At 37.7% G+C, this 21,651-nt stretch overlaps 1 protein-coding gene across 1 annotated transcript in view; it reads right to left on the reverse strand.

Moving 5' to 3' along the window:
• Positions 1-21,344, reverse strand: part of LOC129451983 (anosmin-1) — a 52,808-nt gene extending 31,464 nt beyond the window's left edge. Inside the window, exons 1-2 of the mRNA XM_073854731.1 lie at positions 21,116-21,344; positions 11,768-11,815 (exon numbers count right to left, since the gene is read on the reverse strand). Of these exons, the coding sequence (XP_073710832.1) occupies positions 11,768-11,815; positions 21,116-21,280 (213 nt within the window). The 5' untranslated portion in view covers positions 21,281-21,344. The remainder of the gene's footprint in view (positions 1-11,767; positions 11,816-21,115) is intronic.
• Between the last annotated feature and the right edge of the window lie 307 nt (positions 21,345-21,651).

A 21,651-nucleotide genomic window follows, 5' to 3' on the forward strand; every position in this document is an offset into this window, starting at 1 on the left:
CGACAAATTCACCGCCCCTTTAAATATTTCAACTTGCGCAAAGACGCGGTGGAGGCGAATACAGTAGCATGTAATTGCGCTACCCAATTTGTGTCATTTGGATCGCCCCGCACAAGTTCGCATCTATTTGTGTCTTTGCATTGACTTTGTATGTAATCTACTCGTGCAAATCGTTGAATTCGCGTTTGGTGTGTACGCCCCATTAGAAGAGCTCACAAACCACACATCCACTGCTCAATGACCTCGTGAGCATTTTTGTAACTTTATTGGCCCTAAATACGCCTCAAAATGCCCACCTTAGCAAGTATCCTCAGAAACACGACCTTTTAGGTCTTTGGTTTTAAAGAGCAAGTTACCTACTTTTGCTGAATAGTCTAGAGATGGAATTTGAGACCGAGTTTTATAGCATGTACTCATTATCCAAACACCATAAAAATCATTAGATTCAAATGTGTTATCATCAAATCTTCTGCAGCGATGTCTAGAGTCAAATCAAAGTGTAATATTGACTCCCAGCAGAGAGAGAAGAGACCCAGCAGAGAGATATTTAGTGAATTATTGATATAAATACACAACAAAAGAGTCATAGATGTGTCCATGCATTATACATGTGCTATACAAACACCAGCATGTTTAATTCATGAGCTGAAGAAAGACGGAGCGGATTGAGTTTTGTCTGCACTGGAATGTAACAGAGATCCACTTTAATACTTCATAACACGCTGACACACGTCACTATTAACATATGAAGAAAACCTAAGCCCATTCCTAAAATACTATACACGATTTTCTCACCAATGATTGTGTTTGATGAAGAAGAGGAAGATCTACTACAGACTAATAAATAAAGCAGTAATGTTAAATCATAATATTTCATATCATTCTCTCAGTCGTTCAGTTTGATGACTAAATATAAATATATATAATAGATAAAAGAGCATTATTTGTGTTCTGAAGACAATCGGAGGACTTGTTGGTTTAGAACGACACAGACGTACGTGATTTATGATCAAAATGTCATTTTGGGGTGAACTAACCCTTTAACTAAGCAGCAGTTGTACTGTGCATAGACTATGTTTGTATTTTTAATGATTTATTTAAATGAATTATTTCAAACATGTCAAATGAACTGGTGAAAAACACAGAAGAGAAACACAGATCAGCTAGGCAAAACTCTTGACGTTAAGAAAACATTCCCATCCACACACATCCATCACTGACTCAAACCCCTGTTAATAAGACGAGGGCTGATATTTTCGGCCTGAAACACAAAAGCTCAATTAATCTTCTTTCCACTCTGGGATCGGTTTACAATTCATGACACAACACCTCAACAGGATGTATCCATCAAAACAGGGTCAGATTTAAGATAAGGGTCCAGGCTTAGAGTCCCTGGGAAATGAAGGACCTATTTAGGGTGTCTCCTGTCGTCGGGCGATATATCTGATTTACTGTATATGAATACCCCTCTTAATGGACCCCAATATTTTAGAGGCGCTGACTGAGAAGACTGCTGACAGGTGCTGGGAAAACAGAAACCCTCTGGATTTCCCAAGATATGAAACAATGCTGAGTACAACAACACAATGTTTGCTTGAAGACTTTATGCCATGGGTTTTATTTAAATCAATCTTACAACCGGTTGGTAACCCATATTACTTTCCTAATCATGCAAAACAACTCATGAATGATTAGTAAAGACAAACACCTTTTGCAGGGCCTGATCATTTATTTCATACATTAGCTGGGTTTCCCTTTAAATTGCACAAATTGACATTGCAAATTGAAAATATGGACAAAACCTATATATCACAAAAAAGTTTTTACGCTTGTATGAGGTGGTTTTTCAGGCAATTCAGAAATGATGTACTTTACAAAACTGCAATGGAAACAGTTTATTGGCATTTTAAGGTCACTTGATGCAAGTAAGTCACATAATTATTATTTGAAGAAATCACGGTATGTACTAAAACCTCTCAGAAACACCTCAATACTAGGGGTCTAAATCAGTTCATTACTATATGAGATACAATATTGATTTTCTCCCCCAGCGGTGCAATATTTACCAATACATCAAACACTTCTTCAATGCGATTACGATTCGATGGACTTCTGTTAATTTGTCAATATTTTCATATTATGTGGCTAGTTAATCAGTTACACTTACTTAATGTAACCAAAATATATAACATGAACATTTAGGGGCGGTTTCCCGGAAAGAGTTAGACTAGTCCTAGACTAAAACATTTTTAAAAGCTGTCCAAAATGAAAACAACTTGCACTAACATATCTTAAAATACATCAGTGCCCTTTGTTTTGCATCAAAATGCACACAGGTAATGTTTTTAGTAAGGCATATTTGTTAAAACGAGTTATATTTCCTAATTAAACTAAAGCCTAGTCCTGGATTAAGCTAATCCCTGTCCGGGAAACCGCCCCTTAATTAAACTCTTTGAAAATGGCACAATTTACAGCAACAAACTACAACAAAAATCAATAAAGAATAAATTAAGAAAAAAAATATCACATAAAATCAAGCTTATGATGGCAACAGTCAAAATCTTTCAGTATTTTCTACCAAAATATGCAATAGTGACAATCACTGAGGTAGTTGTAGAAAAAAATAAACACTTGCTGACGCTAGCAAACGAAAATAAACGAAAATGTGCGCTATGGCAAAAATGCGTATATGGACGTTACATCAAGGAATGAGGATGCTGATAGAGTCAAAATAATACCTCATATTGATATTTTATGTGTGGCATCAAAGCATCATATCATTAGAATTTTGATGTTTTTAAGACATTTGAAAAGATAGGTGTGCGGTTTACAGAAAAATAATCAACACCCATAGAACATTTCTCAGCCAATCAGAACGCAGCATTCAACAGACCCGTGGTATAAGATTTAGTAAACCTACCAACATCATTTGATGTGATGTTTGGGATGACTTATCACGAAGAAGAAAAACGATGTCTCAGTCGCATATCATCAATTAATGGAAACCCCGTCATTTTGCAAAAAAATGTTGTCGACATTTAGAAAATAACGCTAACGTTTCGCGCAAATCTTTAATGGAAAAGCAGCTACTATAACCATAAGTTAGTACTCTAAATCACGTGACCCAGCAGAGATATGAGACCTGAGAGTTGATTCTTTACTCTGTGTAATGCTGTTTTTACACAGGATGGTCTGCTCTCGTGTTAAAGGGTTAGTTCACCCCAGAATAAACATTTTATTCTGAACACATTAATTACTCACCCTCATGTCGTCCAACACCTTCGTTCATCTTCAGAACACAAATTAAGATATTTTGTATACATAGATGCCTCATTTGAACACTCCATACATGCATCAGCCAAACAGCTAATACTGAGGCATCTATGCATACATATGTCTATGTTTAACACTTTCTTTACAGTACGTGTCAAAGACTTGCTGTCTATGGGTGTCTTGGATTTCATCAAACATTTCTTCATTTATGTTCTGACAGTGTGACCAAACTGAAATAATCAAGCAATTTAATTTGTTTAATCAGGTCTCTTGTTAACAAAAGCGACATTAATAAACAAACAGCAGACTTCTGTCTTACCCCGTCGAACAACACTTCTCTGTTTATTGCTTTGAGAAGATTGTACAAGCAGCTCTCATTATAATAATCCCTTAAGATAAATGAAGGAGCTGAGCTGCTATCTGACACTGAGGTCAAAACTGATCAGTCACAGTCATACAGACAATGAACTCAAGAAAAACTTTAACAAGCATAGCACATAATGTTATGGACATAAACCAAATGAATTTGATAATCTCTCAGGGGCAGTTTCCCAGACAGGGTTAAGATTAATCCAGGACTAAACCTTAGGACATTTTAGGACATGTAGGTAACCTACTTTTCAAAAACAACACTGGTGTGCATCTTGAGACAATGGCACTGATATATGTTAAGATATCTCAATGCAAGCTGTTTTCAATTAAGACCGCTCAAACATGCATTTTAGTCCTGGACTAGACTTAAGCCCTGTCTGGAAAACCACCCCAGTATGTTTAGTATATATTACCGCTGCAATAACAAAACTCCAAAGTAAAAACTTTTAAAATCTCCTTTATTTAACTTTGTTTAAATGTTTTCAAATCCTACTCCATCTACATTTCAGACAGTCCCAGCCTTTAAGTACGTGACTTTTCCTAAGTCGTGCTCCGTCCCGTACACTTCCTCAAGCGTGTGTGATATAACACCGTGTACGTCTGTGGACACATATTCTCTTCTTCACCCCATGCCTCCTTCTTCTGGCTGCTATGTTTGCCACCCACCATGATGAGTAATGAATGGAGCAGATAGCAGACAGAAGCTCAGGTCGCCCACCAGCACCCCTCCCCTCTATAGCCCATCAAAGTTAACAGGCATGTCCCATCAGAACATCACCCGCTGGGTTCTGACCGGCCCTCCACTGCAGATCGCTACCACACACATACAACAGCACTACGTCATATCAGGAAGCAAATAAATGCACTCATTTACTCACAACAGGAGAGCAGAGCGACCGTTTCTGCCCTGAGTCAAATGAGTGAATTGGAAAGTATTATCTAAAGTTTACAAGAACTTTCCAGAACGCTGATGTCTTTAACAGTTACGCCGAGTAAGGTGTTGCTAACTCATCTGGTTTACACGTCCACCAAAAGGGACTTTGAAGTTTTTCCTGGTGGACCCAATGTAAAACCAACACCAAACACTTGTGTGGACCCGAGAACATCTGAGATGAAGAACTGTAATGTGTGGATAAATGTTATCTTCATAGATATATTATTTAAAGAAATAGTTCACCCAAAAATGTTCTGTCATCATTTACACACCCTGTTGTTACAAACCTTTATACATTTCTTTGTTTTGCTGAAGACAAATAAAGTTATTTTAAACAATGTTTGTAATGTTTTTGAGCACCATTGACTTCCTGATTACAAACTATCTTCCTTTGTGTTCAACGAAACAAAGAAATTAATACAGGTTTGTAACAACTTGAGGATGCGTAAATGATGACAGGATTTAGATTTTTGGGCGCACACACATCATTTTCAAACAGCATGTGAGTAAATCGGTTTCGCGCCTTCTTGTGCATAAAAATGTAAATTGGCAATAAAGCATGTGAAATGATCGCTTGCGCCGAAGCAGCACTGCGTTTGAGATGATGGACTGACACGTCTACGCTGTTCCCACTCCAATTTCGAAGCTTAACCAGACGTGCACGCGGGTCGAAAGATGATTTGAGTTATAACGCTCACTTGTGATTGGCTATATTTTACTTTACTCAAATCTAAGTAACAAACCCAAAACATTGTACGTGTCCTCCATGTATTATATGCATATGCTTCACTATATACAATCTAGCCACATGTAGGTTAACTCTTAAAAGAGTTTATGTTCAAAAATATGGAAAAAACACAAACAAGGAAATGACTAGAAATATATCTCTGATATCAATCTGTTTCGACAGAAATAAAATACATAAAATAATAATGCAGAACTAGTTGTTATGTTCTCTATATGGTTGTTGATTTCCAGTCTTACATTTCATACATTTTATTTCTCTTTTTTTATCAGTTTTGTTAAAGAACACCTATTTCTTTGCCAAAAACAACATTATTTTGTTTATTTGGTGTAACACAAAGTTATGTTTTAAAACCTCATTATTTTCCACATACAGTACATTATTGTTGCTCCTCTGTGCCCTGCCTCCCTAAAACACATTGATATTGTAGAAAGCTCATCTTTCTAAAAAGCGTTGTGTCCTCTTATTGGCCAGCTAATCTGTACATTGTGATTGGCCTAAATACCTCTGACGTCAGCCATAAATCTGATGCCCCTTACCATGTTTGAATGATTAGCTCACAATGCAATACTATCAGGAGTTAATATCATCTTTACTACCTTATCAATACAAGCCAGTGATGTGTGGGTTGATCCAAAATGAGCTTGTGTGTGCAGTCACCCATGGTTACGAGTCATCCAAAAATATTTTCAATGATATCCGGGTCGCGGTCAGTCGGGTCGTTTGAAATAAAGATGGCAATTAAGTATTTAAAACAATTACTTCTTTTAAAAAATGCGGGCCAGGAAGCGGGTCGGGTACGGGTCGGGCAGAATTATGATAATGACCGTCGTGTCCACGTCAACAGGCTGAAGAAGTAAACTGTTGCCTACAATCCATGTGTTTGTTGTAGTCCATTGTTTACTTTGGGATTTGTACCTTTTGCATATTGTTAACATGTACTAATACACACCAAAAGGAAATGGGAGATAATAGATGCTCTTTATGCTCAATTTGGTGAAGTGCCGCCTATCTTACAGGCATAAAATGGCTGAAGTTGAACAATCGTTTCGTCCTAGATGTAAAAGCTCGGCTCGTTAGCGATTCGCATCGCTTTATCGCATCGCAGACAAACTGAAAGGGCCTTTTACACATGAAAGTACAGATTATAGATGATGTCCATTAAACTCCTGACTCAATCTGAACCTCTATGGAAAAACAACTGACCTGGAAAAGCACTTGATTCTCATGCCACTAAAGTCAGAGTCATTTAAGGGGGAGGTCTGGGAGCGGAGAATCACCACATCATTTTCCCATGAATGATTCCTGTAGTTCAAATCTTAATAAAGGCAACACATTCACAGGATTTAAAAAACTTTACTCACTAATTTTGATATGAAAAGAGATTTGTGCATATGCAACACTTACGAATCATTGCAATCTTTCTTTAAACACAGAAACACCAGCATTAAATCAATATTTAACAATGTGTTTATTCCGAAGACCTGAGCAGTCCTGTAAGTCGAGTCCATCTCTGAGAGTCCGTCTGCCGTTGATGCTTATTTGCAAAGCAAATCAACTCGACCTTTAGGGCTTCTTGGAAGTCTGACCCCTCTAAGCAACAGAAACTGCTTTTCAGCTCCTTGTTTTTCTCTTCAACACCCGCTTTCGCTTGAACAAGCACCCAGAAGTTGTCAAACTTTCCTGCCGTGTGAAGGCCGAGCTGAAGAAGTGCTCACAAGAGAGAAAGAAAGAGGAGACAAAAAGCCCTGACAAAGCCCAAACATTCAGGCCTCCTAGCGTGATGGTGTGTGAATGGAGGGTGATGGTTGTGCTATGGCATGCTAATGAAGTTCTAATACTCACAAATGCCCTCTCTCTTTCCTCCGGCAACAGGGTTAATTATCATAACAACGGGGTGCTGGAGAAACACTGGACGTTTCGCAGGAGAAACCAAGACCAAGAGCAAAACGCAGATGGATAAGAGAGGTCGCTCGCCCTGTCTCGGTTTAATGAGTACCATCGGCGGACGGAAACTACGGCATCGGTATGTTTCGCCGTGTCTCTGGAAGTAGGGGGCTTGTTTAAACCATCGCTTTCTTTGCTTTTGTTTGACTTCTGTGCTGACTCGCTTCAATCTTCAGTGAAAGAGCTATTCACGAACACAAAAACACACAAACTGTACAGGAGAACACTGCTGGGATACTCTTTATAAACCATCTCAGTGTGCTTCTTGCTTTGTAATGTAAAGACTTTACAAACAAATCACTTCATTAAGAGCGGATCACTGGCATGAAGATACACAAACTCTACCAGCAGAAACCTGCTTCAACAAAACACAGCCGCTAACATTACAAAAAAAACAAACAAGGTTGAATGATTTCACTACTTCAGTAATATTCATAGTGATAACTGTTGTCATGTGCCACTTTTTGCCAGAACCATGCTGTCGTATTTAATTTAATTCAATTCAATTTTATTTTATTTATATAACGCTTTTCACAATTTTTAATTGTTTCAAAGCAGCTTTACATGAGTAGATGTAGCGTAGTAATAATGTAACGTATACAGTAAAGTGCTAAGCCAAAGTTGGTTGACTCTTGAGGGGATGAAAACCCCCCCTAGGAAAAAAACCCAGCGGGAAAACTCCTAGAAGGACAAAAACCCTTGTGAGAGATTAATATATTTATATATATATATAAACATGGTAGAGATAGGATGCGGGTAAGCGGATAAAACTGGTTCAGCTGGTTCAGCCGGTGGTAAAGTTGTGATTGAATACTGAAAAGTGATTCCATGCATAAAAAATAAAGCTTTTACCAAATGTTTTTAACAAAATATGGATATCTCACGTGTCAATATATGGGGGTTTAAATAACAATGTGAAGTCTCTGTTTATTAAGTTGGATATTATTGCTTTTGCTTTGTGTATTTTTAATTCACAGAATTCTCACAAAATATAATAGCTGCGTCCGAAATCAAGCGCAGCTGACTTGTTGCCTGCTGCCTCATGAGGCTATAAGTGTTCTTGAGTTCATGCAACCCTGCGCAGACCGATCAGCGAGGTTTGCCACTTGCAGTCGAGGGAGGAGTTGAAGATGGAGCGGTCAAGTCGGACACCTGCTGCTTGTTGTAGTGACGTGTGTGCTGTGTTGCCTTTTTTAATCGCAAATTGTATGAAATTTGCAACCAGAAACCCTTTATATTTAATATTACCTAAAAATAACGGAAAACATAAACCTACATTATTAAAATACCTATGGGCGGTTTCCCAGGTAAGTCCCAGACTAAAATGCATGTCTGAACTGCTTTAATTTAAAAACACCTTGTCCAGTTTAATTTTAACATATTTTGTTGACATTGTTTTGTCTTAAGATGCACACCTGTAGAGTTGTTTGTAAGGTTTGTAAAAACTATTTAAATGACCTAATATTAATAAGGCCTAGTCCTGGATTAATCTAAACCCTGTCCGGGAAACCGCTCCATAAAGTTTGGTCTTTTACCTGTTATAAAAACATAAATTTATAATGTTTATTAGTGTAACTGGATATTGGATTAAACATGAAACGCATCGTTGCCATCAGTGAGGTGACCAATCACAGAGAGCTGTTTCATCACCAGAACTCCATGCACCTGCTCTGGAGAGGCCAGCCGGCTACTCTCGAAAAGCTCTTGTGGTACTTTGATACCATACGTCACAGTCATATGCCTTCAGCGCCAGCTCAAGTCGGACAACATGTCTAACCAGGATTCACTGCTTCAAGTCAGCCGCCAATCGGTCTGTGCAGCACCGCATAAAGTCAAACACACCCAATGACTTCAGCGGCATGAAGGCAGTTCCGGGAAACACATTCAGACAGCCTTCATAGGCAGCGTAATGTAATTGTGTTCGAAATATAAACAGAGAGCACCTTTGTGATAACTAATCCCATATTTGAAAAGGTGTACAAAATTATAAAACTTTATTTACATTAAATTTGTGATCCAGCCACTTTCTTGGCTGCCATTTTATTTTTTCAAACTCAACCAGGCTCGACCCATCACATTCCCCGCGCACACACATGCATAGAATTGTGGGACAAGACGATGAAGGTATCTCAAGAGACAAGAAGTAAACCAAACATTGGATTCGGACGTGCCTTGATGCCTTGGAATGTGGCCCCCAAACGCAGCTTTTGGCCGCAGCCACTGTCTCCATAAAGCTTGTGTCCTTATTTTTCATATCCATAACACGTTTATTTACAGAAAATATGAGTACAGACTGATATTTTTCTGAGGTCTGGACTCTCTTATAAAGGATTTAGAAAAATTAAAACAGATGGTTTTAGGGTTGCCAGATATTTAAAAATTATTGGAATATTGCAAATGTCACGTCACAATGTTTTGCAATAACTGAATGTTTTTAATTCTTGTAAAAGTTATGAGTTTTAGGTTGATACTGATGGCAGACAGATTGGTAAGACAAAGAGTGTGATGGTTTCTTTTTCTAGAAAAAATGTGAAACATGTATGCTGTTATATAATTTCAGTTATTTTATTCAAACTGATTTTACAAAATTAAAGATTATTGTATCATATACTAGTGCTGTGTTTAAAATAGCAATATGGAGATACATTGTCATGAACTCCTGATCAATACAGCACCTTCTGATGCACTTTTGAAGGTAGCATAATGGATCATAGTTGATCTGTGATCATACGAAAGAGACGCATGTGACACATGGAGAATTTTGAGTGATATTTAAAGGGTAAACCTTTCCCGCTGCACCTTTCCTTAATGCATACTCTCTCTCTTTATATGCAGATATCTTAACTTTTACTTTGCAACAGTTTAAGAAGCTTGTATTGGGATTCACACCGCACCATACCATAGCGTACTGTATACTGCATCATATAGCAAGCTGTCATATTTGTCCTTTCAATATGCAGCCCTAGATGGTTCAATATATTGGTAATAACATCATTCTCTGAGAAATTATATTTTTATTTTTGTCTGAAAATGTGACCATACTGCTGGAATTGCACAGATACTGCATCAGTCCAACGCTCAACACAGCCACACACACACATACACAAATCATGTTCTTGTGTTTAGTGAGAGCTAGACAAAGCAGAACTAATGGACAAGAACACATCTTTAAAAGCAGATTTATTTAACTTGACATGCTTTCTAAAGCGAGACGCTTGTGGTGAGAGATGATGAAAAACTAGCAAGACATAATGCGCTGACGTCCATCTGACACACATTTACACACACACACAGACACACACACACACCAACAATTAAAAAAAAAACTTCATCTAACAGCACATCTCCAATGACCATCATAAACACATGACCTTAGATTACATATGACACTAGAAACAGAAACACTGAACTGAACTCCATACATGGCACAACGCTCTTACAGGCATCAAGTCCTTTATAGTTTTTGATCCATACATGAAGAAGGCCAGTTTCAATGGGAACGCCCAACGTTCAGACACGCAAACAGCCAAATCCTTCTTTAACATAACAGCTCTTGATGGATGACTAGGGACAAGACCGTTGCCAGGAACCAATACTGGCCAACTTCACGGAAAAGGAAAAGAAAACAGGTCTTTTGTTGCATTTTAACACCAAAACAAAGCGTCTTTGCTTTTAAAGCACACTTTAGCTCTTCTTTGAAGCCCTGACATCCTCATTAACTCGCGTGAAGGAATATGAAGTTTTGTTTTTGCCCGGTTCTTCGTCTGCTCCGCTTGGCTGAACTTCACTCGACTGGTGCTGCACCAGCGTGACAGGCGTTCAGTTTTCATAATCGTACGACAGAAAGCTTCAAACATACAGTCCTCTAAAACATGCAGATAGCTGAATAACTTTACAGCAGTGCAATGTTTTACTTATTATTCAAATAAATCTATTACACATCATATAAACACGCTGCTCTAAAATCTATTATAGACCCAACTACATCATACACGAAGTCTAGATCTGCATTTGTACTGTTTTGTCATTGCTAAGACGTTCAATAAGAAGATAATAATAATAATAATAATTAACCAGAAAAACCATTGGGATGCAAGAGAGATATTTAAACGGGAAATTTCACAAGGCTTTTTTAAAATGTCAAATACATCTTTGGTGTCCCCAGAGTACACAAAATAGCTCAAAACACCCCACAAATAATTTATTATAACATGTTGTAGGTGTGAGCAAAAATGTGCCATTTTTGGGTGTGTCCTTTAATATGCAAAGGAGCTGAAATTTCAACAAGTTATTTTTTCACATGCTTGCAGAGATTGGTTTACCAAAACTAAGTTACTGGGTTGATCTTTTTACATTTTCTAGGTTGATAAAAGCTCTGGGGACCCAATTATAGCACTTAAACATAAAAAAAGTCAGATCCATGATTTTCATGACATGTCCCCTTTAAATGACCGGTTCACATCTGAGAGTTTAGGAGAAACGTGAATGAGTTTTACCTTTGAGCATTGCTTGTGATTCTGACACCAAACCAACGATCCATTACTCTGTGAACAGAAAGAGAAACAACATCACATCATGAAATGATGGTTAATCTGAAGTACACAGAAACATAGATTGGCCCAATACACTCAAATACAAGGTAAAATAGTCTTCTTTACTATTTACACTGAACTTTATCAACACTGTTTGGCGTTGCCTATTGTCGCTTTTCCATGGCTCAGGTCATGTCAGCTCACTTTACTTTGGCTCAATTAGCTCTTCCATTGAGTTTAGTACCACTTCAGAGTGGGAGGGATTTAGGCGCGTCGTTATATTTGCATATCATACAAATGTGGGAGCGAGCATCTTGTAATGCAATGTTTCCCATACATTCATTCATTTATTTGTCAGTCTGCCACAAAAACAAAATTGACCACCACAAATAGATGTTTGCACATCGCATTAATCACTACCTCTGACAGTTTCTGTACAAACATCCATGGCATCAGTCGACAAACTCCGCTGAGCCTCATTTAAAGGCGGAGTCCACGATGTTTGAAAGCCAATGTTGATATTTGAAATCACCTAAACAAACACGCCCCTACCCCAATAGAATCTGGACCTTCTGTTGATAGACCCGCCCCACACATACGCAACCCAGCAAGGATGTCGGTAAGTAGACACGCTCCTTACTGCTGATTGGCTATAAGTGTGTTTTGGTAGTCAACCCGTCTCCTTTCCCAAAGCGTTTTTCAAACATCGTGGACTCCGCCTTTAAGTCACAAAAATGCCGTGCATACATGTGGATGTGTGCCTCGTGGATGTGCCGCCGCAAAATGCAAGTCTGAAAAACACTGGTATGGTGTTTCTGATTGTCAGATTGTGAATGTATTTCACTGCTAAAGGGAACTTACAACTGGGTGTGCCAGCTGTGCCTCATAAGTCTTGAAAAGTGAAGCCGCTGGCTCTTTGATCGCCCCCTGGTGGCTGCCTGCAGCACAAGTCATAAACCCCACCCTCTCCATTCAAACGAATGGGACTCTGCAAAAAAAAACTATTTACACTTCCAATAAAAGTTTCCGAAAGATAGTTTTGGTCCTTTAAAATAGTTGATATCAAGCTGATATATTTTCAAGTGTTCATTTTTGTGATAAGTTTCATTTTAGCTAGTAATTTGATGCTATAGAAACGGGGCATGTTGTTATGATTGGCTTGATAGTTGAATTGGTCGTGTTTGGGCGGAAGTTTGATACCGTGTCTCCACCTCTGGCTCCACGGACGATTCCTTCTGCGCATGCCTTGGCGTCAAACTGACGTTTTTACGTAACATGGCGGCGACCATGGTCAAACATTTTTGGCTTCAATTCATTACAATGGAGGGAGGCGACGTCGCATCATCCATCTTTTTTTACAGTCTATGCTTACAAAAAAGCAGATATGACAACAGGTTTGCTCGAGTGCACGCACGAAGGTAAAGCTAATCTTGTGATGACGCTGGCAGTGACTATTCTCTCAGACCAATCAGTGATCTACAGTGTTTTCACCTCATAACACATCAGCTCAACTGGTACTAAAAAAACATTGGGTACTACATACTGTACCCAGTGGAAAAGCCTCCAAAAGTAACCAGAGCGGAGCTGACCCGACCCGTGGGGTACTATGTAATGGAAGAGTGCCATATGTAGACAGCTTACTAGGTTTAAGCACAGAGCCCACGAGTTACAGTTTTGGCCTTCATTTGTGTGCAAACATCACAATGAGAACTGACAGACTGCTTTTAGTAGAGAAAGATGCTTTAAGGACCCATCCAAATACTCCATTAACAACCGTTTCAAATTAAGAAATATAAAATGGACCTTTGTTTCGATTTCCAAGACATTTTGGAGTATTTGAACGGCTAAACTTTACGGGTCTAGGAAAGACCAAAAGTCTGCTTAAGTTCAATGTCAAGTTCAAAGGGTTCTGGAACAATGTTATCCAGTGGAAATTCCCAGCGAAACCTTGGGAAAAAACGTATCATTAAAGGACTTCATTTGCCATGCAGTACCACAGGGTGTTGTACATTTGATGTCAATGTTAATGGTCAAAGAGAGGAAGACAAGACAGCACACACAGTTTCTAATTCAAACACAAAATCATTCTTAAAAGCAAAGCCAGGAGATTTGAATGGTCTGGTTATGGGTTTATATATATAACACTCTTAACTAAAACTTATTTCAAAACTTTAACATTTAACCACCATAATCTCACACTTCATTTTGTACTAGAAATGTAGTGGACATGGTGCAGACGTGTTCTTTTTAAACATGAAACCTACATTGAACCTGTTTACTTTGTGCCCAATTCCTGATGTTTCAAATAAAAAAAATCATAAAAATAAAATGACTTCCCTTTTATAGCTATGATGTTACACACATCTTTACCAACTTGTTTACATATCACTAAAGTAAAAATAATTAAGAAGTGATTATATTATATGAAATGAAATGATTTAGTCATGATTATATTTATAATACAGCACAGCCTTCATTGCCAAATTGCATAAACATTTCTGCCTAAAGCAACATCACACAAAGTCATTTCATGACCCTGTCAGCATCCCCACAGAAGACTGCTGCTGTTCCTCCTCCTCATCATCATCATCATCACCATCACTGAACTCAGTAGCAGGGTATCCATCACACTGATTTTATGCGCATTTTGAAGTATCGCATAAGAAACGAGCGATGGAAATGGCGAATTTTGAATAAAAAACCCTTGATGGTTTTACGATGGTTTTACGCTGGCTTGAGGTGGTTTTTGATTTATGCAAAAAGAGTAAATGCGAATCATGTGAGATGGAAACGTATTTGCTGACGTAGCGAACATTAAACCCACGTGGCTGATCATCTAACTGTTTCAGGTGACATTGTCTTTATCATATATGGGGCTTGATGTCGTCGCAATGCCCTTGCATTACGAGAGTATTACGTTAGTGACTGCATCAAAAATGTTGCATTCCTTCTTCTGTGCACAGCATTTAGTTTAGTAATTACAAGCTGCAAGTTTATAACTTGCCTAATCATAACTAAATGCAGTCTTGTCTCCATTTCCTAAGCTTTCCTTGTTTTATTTACTGTTGGTTACTAGGTTACCAATACCAGCGTCATTGGCTTGAATAACTTGATGGAAACGCAGCTAATTCGCATTTCTCCGTTTTTCTTTTTTTTTGCGAATTTTGAAAAGATGTTTTGATGGAAGCCCAGCTAGTGAGTCCATTATAGATCAACTCTATACTCTCAGACTAACCTAACCCCTAACCCTTACACATGAGGAGCAGATGTAAAATATATAGAAAAAGGTACTACACATTTGTAAAATCAGTTACAGTAATATCTGTAAGCTGTGCTTTTGGCCCAGGTGATGTCTTTCTTTCTTCAAAGTTTCATTTCTCTGTCTTATATTTAAACTGCAAGCTTTGGTGGAAATGTTTAACACAACACTGAGGTCCGAACGCTTCACAAACTATGATAACTTATGTTTCAGAGATCTCCTTGTTTGTTTAAGGTTGTTTCATACATCTTACATTAGGTAGACATCACAGACACAAGAGCATCGTCCATTATTTTCAATCTTTCCAATTCTCTTTTGATACTGAAGCGCTCAATGCTTTTGGTGTTTGATGATCATAACACTCCTTAAATATCAGCACAAATTAGTTTTAGCTGGTTTAGCTGTGTTTTGGTTACCTAACTGGTCAACCTGGACTTAGCTGCTCTGGCTAGAAGACAAGCTGACCACCAGCTTTGCCAGGCTGGGAGAACCATCTTAAATCAGCTACTAACACCTTAAACCAGCTAAACCCAGCTAACTTCTTATCCTGGTCTTAACTGGATTTTTGAGTAGGGAAAGACTTCTTATCAACCGTACAGAAGGTGCAAAACATCTACAGCTGCCACATTCCTGAGATAAAGCGGCTGTAAAGTGTCACGGTCAATGAAAAAACTGGGATACCAAAGCTGTAGACGGATTTTAGGGGACGCAGGCAGATAGACTCCTTGTTTAAAGAGTTAGTATTGCTCAGTAGTTAAGATAAGTCTCATAACACACCCAACATTCAAACAACCCAACCATTATTATACAAGACAAAGGTGCAGAAATAACACAGTTTGTCATTCCCGTGAACTCATACATTATAAAAGATCACCAAATGACATGAATGTGAATGCACAGTTGTCAGATGGTTATTTTTCAAGCATCTAACAATGAAGTGTGTGACATCATTTTAATTAACAGAGAAAAATAATAGACTTCTACCAAATAATAAAAGCACAAAAGTAAAGCTCATATTTTTGAATAAAGACCATAAAGCAGTGGTTCACAAACTTTTCATTTTGCGACACACTCAAATAACTCTATAATAACAAATATAATCTATCCCAGCACACATCCAACATATTTTAAATGGAAATATGAGAAAAATACACATTTGACCTTTTTTAATAATTGAGTTGTTTTTATTTCCATTGTCATTTTATTAATAAAAACGTAAGTTTTATTGAAAAATCGAAATATCTATATTTATGGTATCAAAATCATTGTCATTGCAAGGACTAAACAGTTTTTTGTGTCATTCACCTAAAAAGCAAAGCGACTTTGCACGACCCTCCTCATCCCAATGTGCGACCCACAACTGAGTCCCAACCCACAGTTTGAAAACCTCTGCATTAAAGGAATGATTCAGAGAAAACCTGTCTATTATTTGACCTTAAATGTGTTTTCTGAAGTAATAATCCAGTGTCATGATCGCTTCAGACAATATCTCAGTACTGGTTTTGAGTTTAGACGCTTTGACAGACACAGTAATGTTTTAACGGCACCACAGAGCCACAGTGTTTACACTTTGGCATTTGTAAGTAAACCTTTTATAATCAGACTAACAAATGGCTTTTTATAGCCGTCTACATAGACAAAATAAATACTAACACACGTCTTCCAGCTATTTTGTTTTTTTTTCTGTTTTTTCTTTAGATTTTGGTCTCCAGAATGCTTGACATGATGCTGTTATTTTATAGTTTTATTCAGTAAAGATAAAGACTTGTTTATTTATCTTTGAACAAACTGTTGCTGGTAAATAAGTAAGGAATAATTGACAACAGGCCGTTGAATTATAAGAAAATAATTAAAAAAACAATGCATTATTTTTTTTTAATTCAAAGGAGTCAATTATTCCACTAATACCACGGTTACCAAATATATTGCTCCAGTGCCTATTATTAAGACATTTTAAAGGTTAGGTGTGCGATTATTGAAAAATAATCAACACCCATGGAACATTTCTCAGCCAATCAGAATCAAGCATTCAACAGCCCGTGGTATAACATAAATGTAAATCTACAGTAAGTTGTCATTTCTATAGACATTTTTTATGGAGAAGTCCAGTCATTGTAAGTGCATTACTATATCGCCATGCTTCGCTTTCTTTTTATATTAAAGTGTAAATTATTTTCTGTCACAATTAGCATCATCACAAACATGCGCAACTTTCTTTTAAAACTAAGAAAATGTTTCATGGGGTACATGACAGTACCAGCAGATACAGATGATCTGATTACAGCAATTATCAAGTCTCAGTGTATTTCAATCAGCACAAGACTCCGTTCATGTTTGTCATAACTGAGAAACCACAGACACGCACATGCACAAACGCACACACATGCACACACGCGCGCACACACAAACATACACACACACAAGCTGCTGGTGCGGTTCAATTCCACTTCCAAGTTATTTCATATCAAAGGCCCGTGACAAAGGGACATGGCAAAACCGCTTTCCAATGTTTGTCTTTCCTTTGGATCAGAACACGCGTCCCTCGGGCTCAGCACATTAACTATAAGAGCCAAATGCAGAGAACGACGGGTTTAATTTAAAACATCATAACTTTTACGATGTCAAACGCACTAGCAGGACCTCTCTGACACACCTTTGGCTTAATACATTCACACATAAATAATTCCACACACAGCAGACGCTTTCCAAGAGCACACGGCCGAACACAGGCACTCTTTCAGTGCAAACGCAGACGTTAAATTTACAGCTGGGTGTTTCCATTCAGACTATTATGGGATGGGGGAGAGAAATACCTCTTTGATGCTATTTAGACATTAAATAAGAAAATTAAAACTCCAGAAAGATGTCACATGTAATTTCACTGGACAGTAAACCGTGTGTTTTGATAACCTCTCTCGACACACAATTTTGGACATAAACTTTATAAGTTGCCTACACGAAAATTTCTTGGCTTTAATGATAACACACAGTTGAGCAAAATTAAAGGTGCCAAAGAATGCATTGTAATAATCTGTGTAATTGTTCTCTGATATCTACATGGAAGGTTTGTGGCTTTACTAAGTGCATAAAAGATCCAGAGACGGTTTATCTTGTAAATCTGGTTTTACATCAAGGGTCATGAATAATAATGTTGAGCTCTGCTCTGATTGGCTGTTTCTCAGAGCAGCTCCTTCAGTAGCTCTGTGTGTGTGTGAGAACAGATCTTATGTTTGAGTTCATCTGATACAGATTTTAAGGAATAATCAATTGTTTGGAGATTGTTAATGGACGTTTTTGAGTGGTAAGCTTGTTTTCTTTTTTCAGAATGGACCTCCAAATCGTAACTGTAACGTCAATAGTAGAACTAAACACTAGCATATATCATTAACTAGCATATAGCATTACCTAACATATAGCGCTAACTCAACAGTCACAACTTTATTTTTAGCATTGTAATAACAATGTAATTAATTTAAGTTTTTTTAAACATCTGGACTGTGACGTCATAGTTGGTGTTATGTTAAAATTGGTCTGTTTCCAGCTGTCTTTTTTATCCAAGACATTTACATAACATAGAGGAAACAATTGTGTTTGGGGCTCATGATATCTCATTACCATGAACTCTTATTATTCATCTATAAATACATAAATACAGTTTTATATTCTATGGCACCTTTAACAAAACCAGATGATCTATCTTATACCAACTTGATCTGACATGCATTCATAGATCTATTTCAATGAAAACTAGAAATTTAATCTTCAATACAATGCCGTTAACAAACACAAATTTCACAAATGACCTTACAATAAATTATTGATGGTTTAAAGTCAGCGTTGATTATGGTTTCTAAAGATAAGCATATATATAAAACACATTCAAAAATTCCTTGACAAAGCAAACAGTGGACTTTGAACCTGAAGTGACCAGCCAAGTAAAGATGGTTTAAAGCTAAATAAAATCCCACTTAGACCCGACTGTACATTTAAAGTCTCGTTCGACTGCTTCGGTCAACACAAACAACACTTGTGTCTATGAAATCCCTTTATATAGGAATGTATTCACCTCCAGCAGGAACTGACCCGGTGTAAGAGGTTCATTGTGGAGTGTGACACTAGCATTTGGTCAACCGGCTAGTTTAGGCTGGGGGGTGGATGTTTTTGCAGCTGACCAGACCTCCCATCTTCACATGAAAGAAGCATGAACACACACACGCACGCACACACACACACACACGGCCTCTGGACAGTCTTTATGGAGCTCTCGCAACAATCGCTTACTATTCCTGGAGCTTCTCGGCCAGCTCGACCAGCTCTTTATCAAGCTCAGCCTGTCACGGCACTTCCTCTAGAGACAAAAGCCATGGAGATTCAGAAAGAGAGCTTCTCCATATTTCTCTTTTGATGTTCAGACCTCCCCTATATCGACTCTCGCTCCACTTTATGTTTGCCAAAGGCTGCATTTCTTTTCAAACAGATACATATAGAATCGTGCGCTTCTAGAAACGCATTTCTATGTGGGGGATTCAAGGATTAGCTTGGATTTCAAAAGCAAACCTGTCAGAAACATGTCAACGTTAGATTAAAATAAACAATTTTTAGCCATTTTAAAGGGATAGTTCACCCAAAAAATGAATATTCTGCCATTATTTTCTCATTCTCATGTTGTTGTAAACCTGTAGGAGTTCATTTATTCTGATGAACACAAAAGAAGATATTTTAATAAATGATGGTAAGCACACAGCTGATGGTAACCATTGACTTCCATAGTAGGGAAAACAAATATTATGGAAGTATCGTGATAAACGATGATGAAGACATTTTGATAAATGATGGTAAGCACACAGTAAAATAACCATTGACTTCCTTAGAAGGAAAAAACAAATATCATGAAAGTATTGTTATAAATGATGAAGAAGATATTTTATATTTTAATAAATGAAGATAAGCGCACATATGATTGTAACCATTGACTGCCATAGTAGGGAAAACAAATATGATGTAATTCAATCAATGGTTACGGCAGCTGTGTGCTTACCATCATTTTCTCAAAATATCATCATCAACGTTTATCAAAATATCTTCTTCATCATTTATCACAATGCTTCCATAATATTTGTTTATCCTACTATGGAAGTCAATGGTTACAGTCAGCTGTGTGCTTACCATCATTATTCAAAATATCTTCTTTCGTGTTTGTCAGATAAAAGAAATTTAAACAGGTTTAGAAAAATATGAGGATGAGAAAATGATGGCAGAATTTAAATTTTGGGGTGATTATCCCTTTGAGCAATACATTATTTTGCCCCAGCATTTTCAAGACTTTACTGCAAAAAATCTGCTTGTCATTACTGTACTGCCAAAAACATTTAATTCCATTATTTATAGCATTCCTGTCATACTTACTTTGATTTATGCTCATTTAAATTAAAATGTTGTCATGATTTTTTACAGCAGAAGAATTGTGTTAAGATAAAACATGTTTGTATCATAGTAACGAAACTACTGAGAATCTAAACACAACAACTCTTGAGAATAAACACATTCCTGAAATAAGCTCCATATGAAAAACATCTTTCCCAAAAAATGATAACAGATTCAGGGATAAGATCCAACATAAGACATTTCTCCTCTCTGGAGATTATTATGAAAAATATAATAATAGTACTAATGTTTTCTTTATATAACACCTGTTCATGGTCTTTGATGCATTAGATTATCAATGCAGTAAATGATCTCAGTCTATTTATCTTCTTTAACAAGCGCTGACACAGAAACAGTTTTAAGCTTTCAAAGATGAACATTCAGCATTCATGTTTCTGCACTAACCAAACCAGACGAGATGAACAAACTGCTTCATTTAATAAAAAACAGTGATGAACATAAACATAAGTGTCAAATCTACAGGAAATAGACACAACAATTCATCTTCAATCAATTTTACATTTAACAATTAAGTAGAAGTAATAACTAGCCTATAATATGTAGTGAATGAATAATGAATGAACAATTTGACCTAGCAAACGGATTAGAAAGTGAAAATAAACGCATACCTGTTTAAACACAGCAGAGATGCGCGTGATGTGCAGGCTGAGGCATCGCGACGCGCACCTCGCGCGGTAAACGCTTTCGCTGAAGTGATCGTCGGGTTTCCTCGCGTCTACAGTCGCGCTTAGTATAATCCAGAGGCTCAACACGAACGCGCTTTTCAGATACATCTTTCAGGGTGCGAGCTCACGCACTGTCTGTGTTGCCTCTGCTGATGCGACTGACAAAAAGTTTGACGCAGCCGGGGGAGGCGTCAGCGCGAGCGAGGGGAGGAGCTTGATGCTCGCCCCGCCTCTCTAGGCGCAGGTAGAGATGCTGGAGAAGAAACAGCCATAGCCGTCAGGCCAGAAAGGTCCGGACCTCAGGCAATTTTTGATATTAAGAAATAAAATGCAAGTTCTCTGAATGAATAATTAGTAATTTAAAACGAATCACATTGGCATCCGCGTATATAACTAAGTTTGAGATTGGCTGAAGCAGCTGTTAGACGCTGGCGGCCGCGGGTGCAGTATTCGCAGTGTTGCCAGATCCGATTGTGAAA

This window comes from Misgurnus anguillicaudatus, chromosome 17, assembly GCF_027580225.2.
Source record: "Misgurnus anguillicaudatus chromosome 17, ASM2758022v2, whole genome shotgun sequence".
Lineage (NCBI taxonomy): Eukaryota > Metazoa > Chordata > Actinopteri > Cypriniformes > Cobitidae > Misgurnus > Misgurnus anguillicaudatus.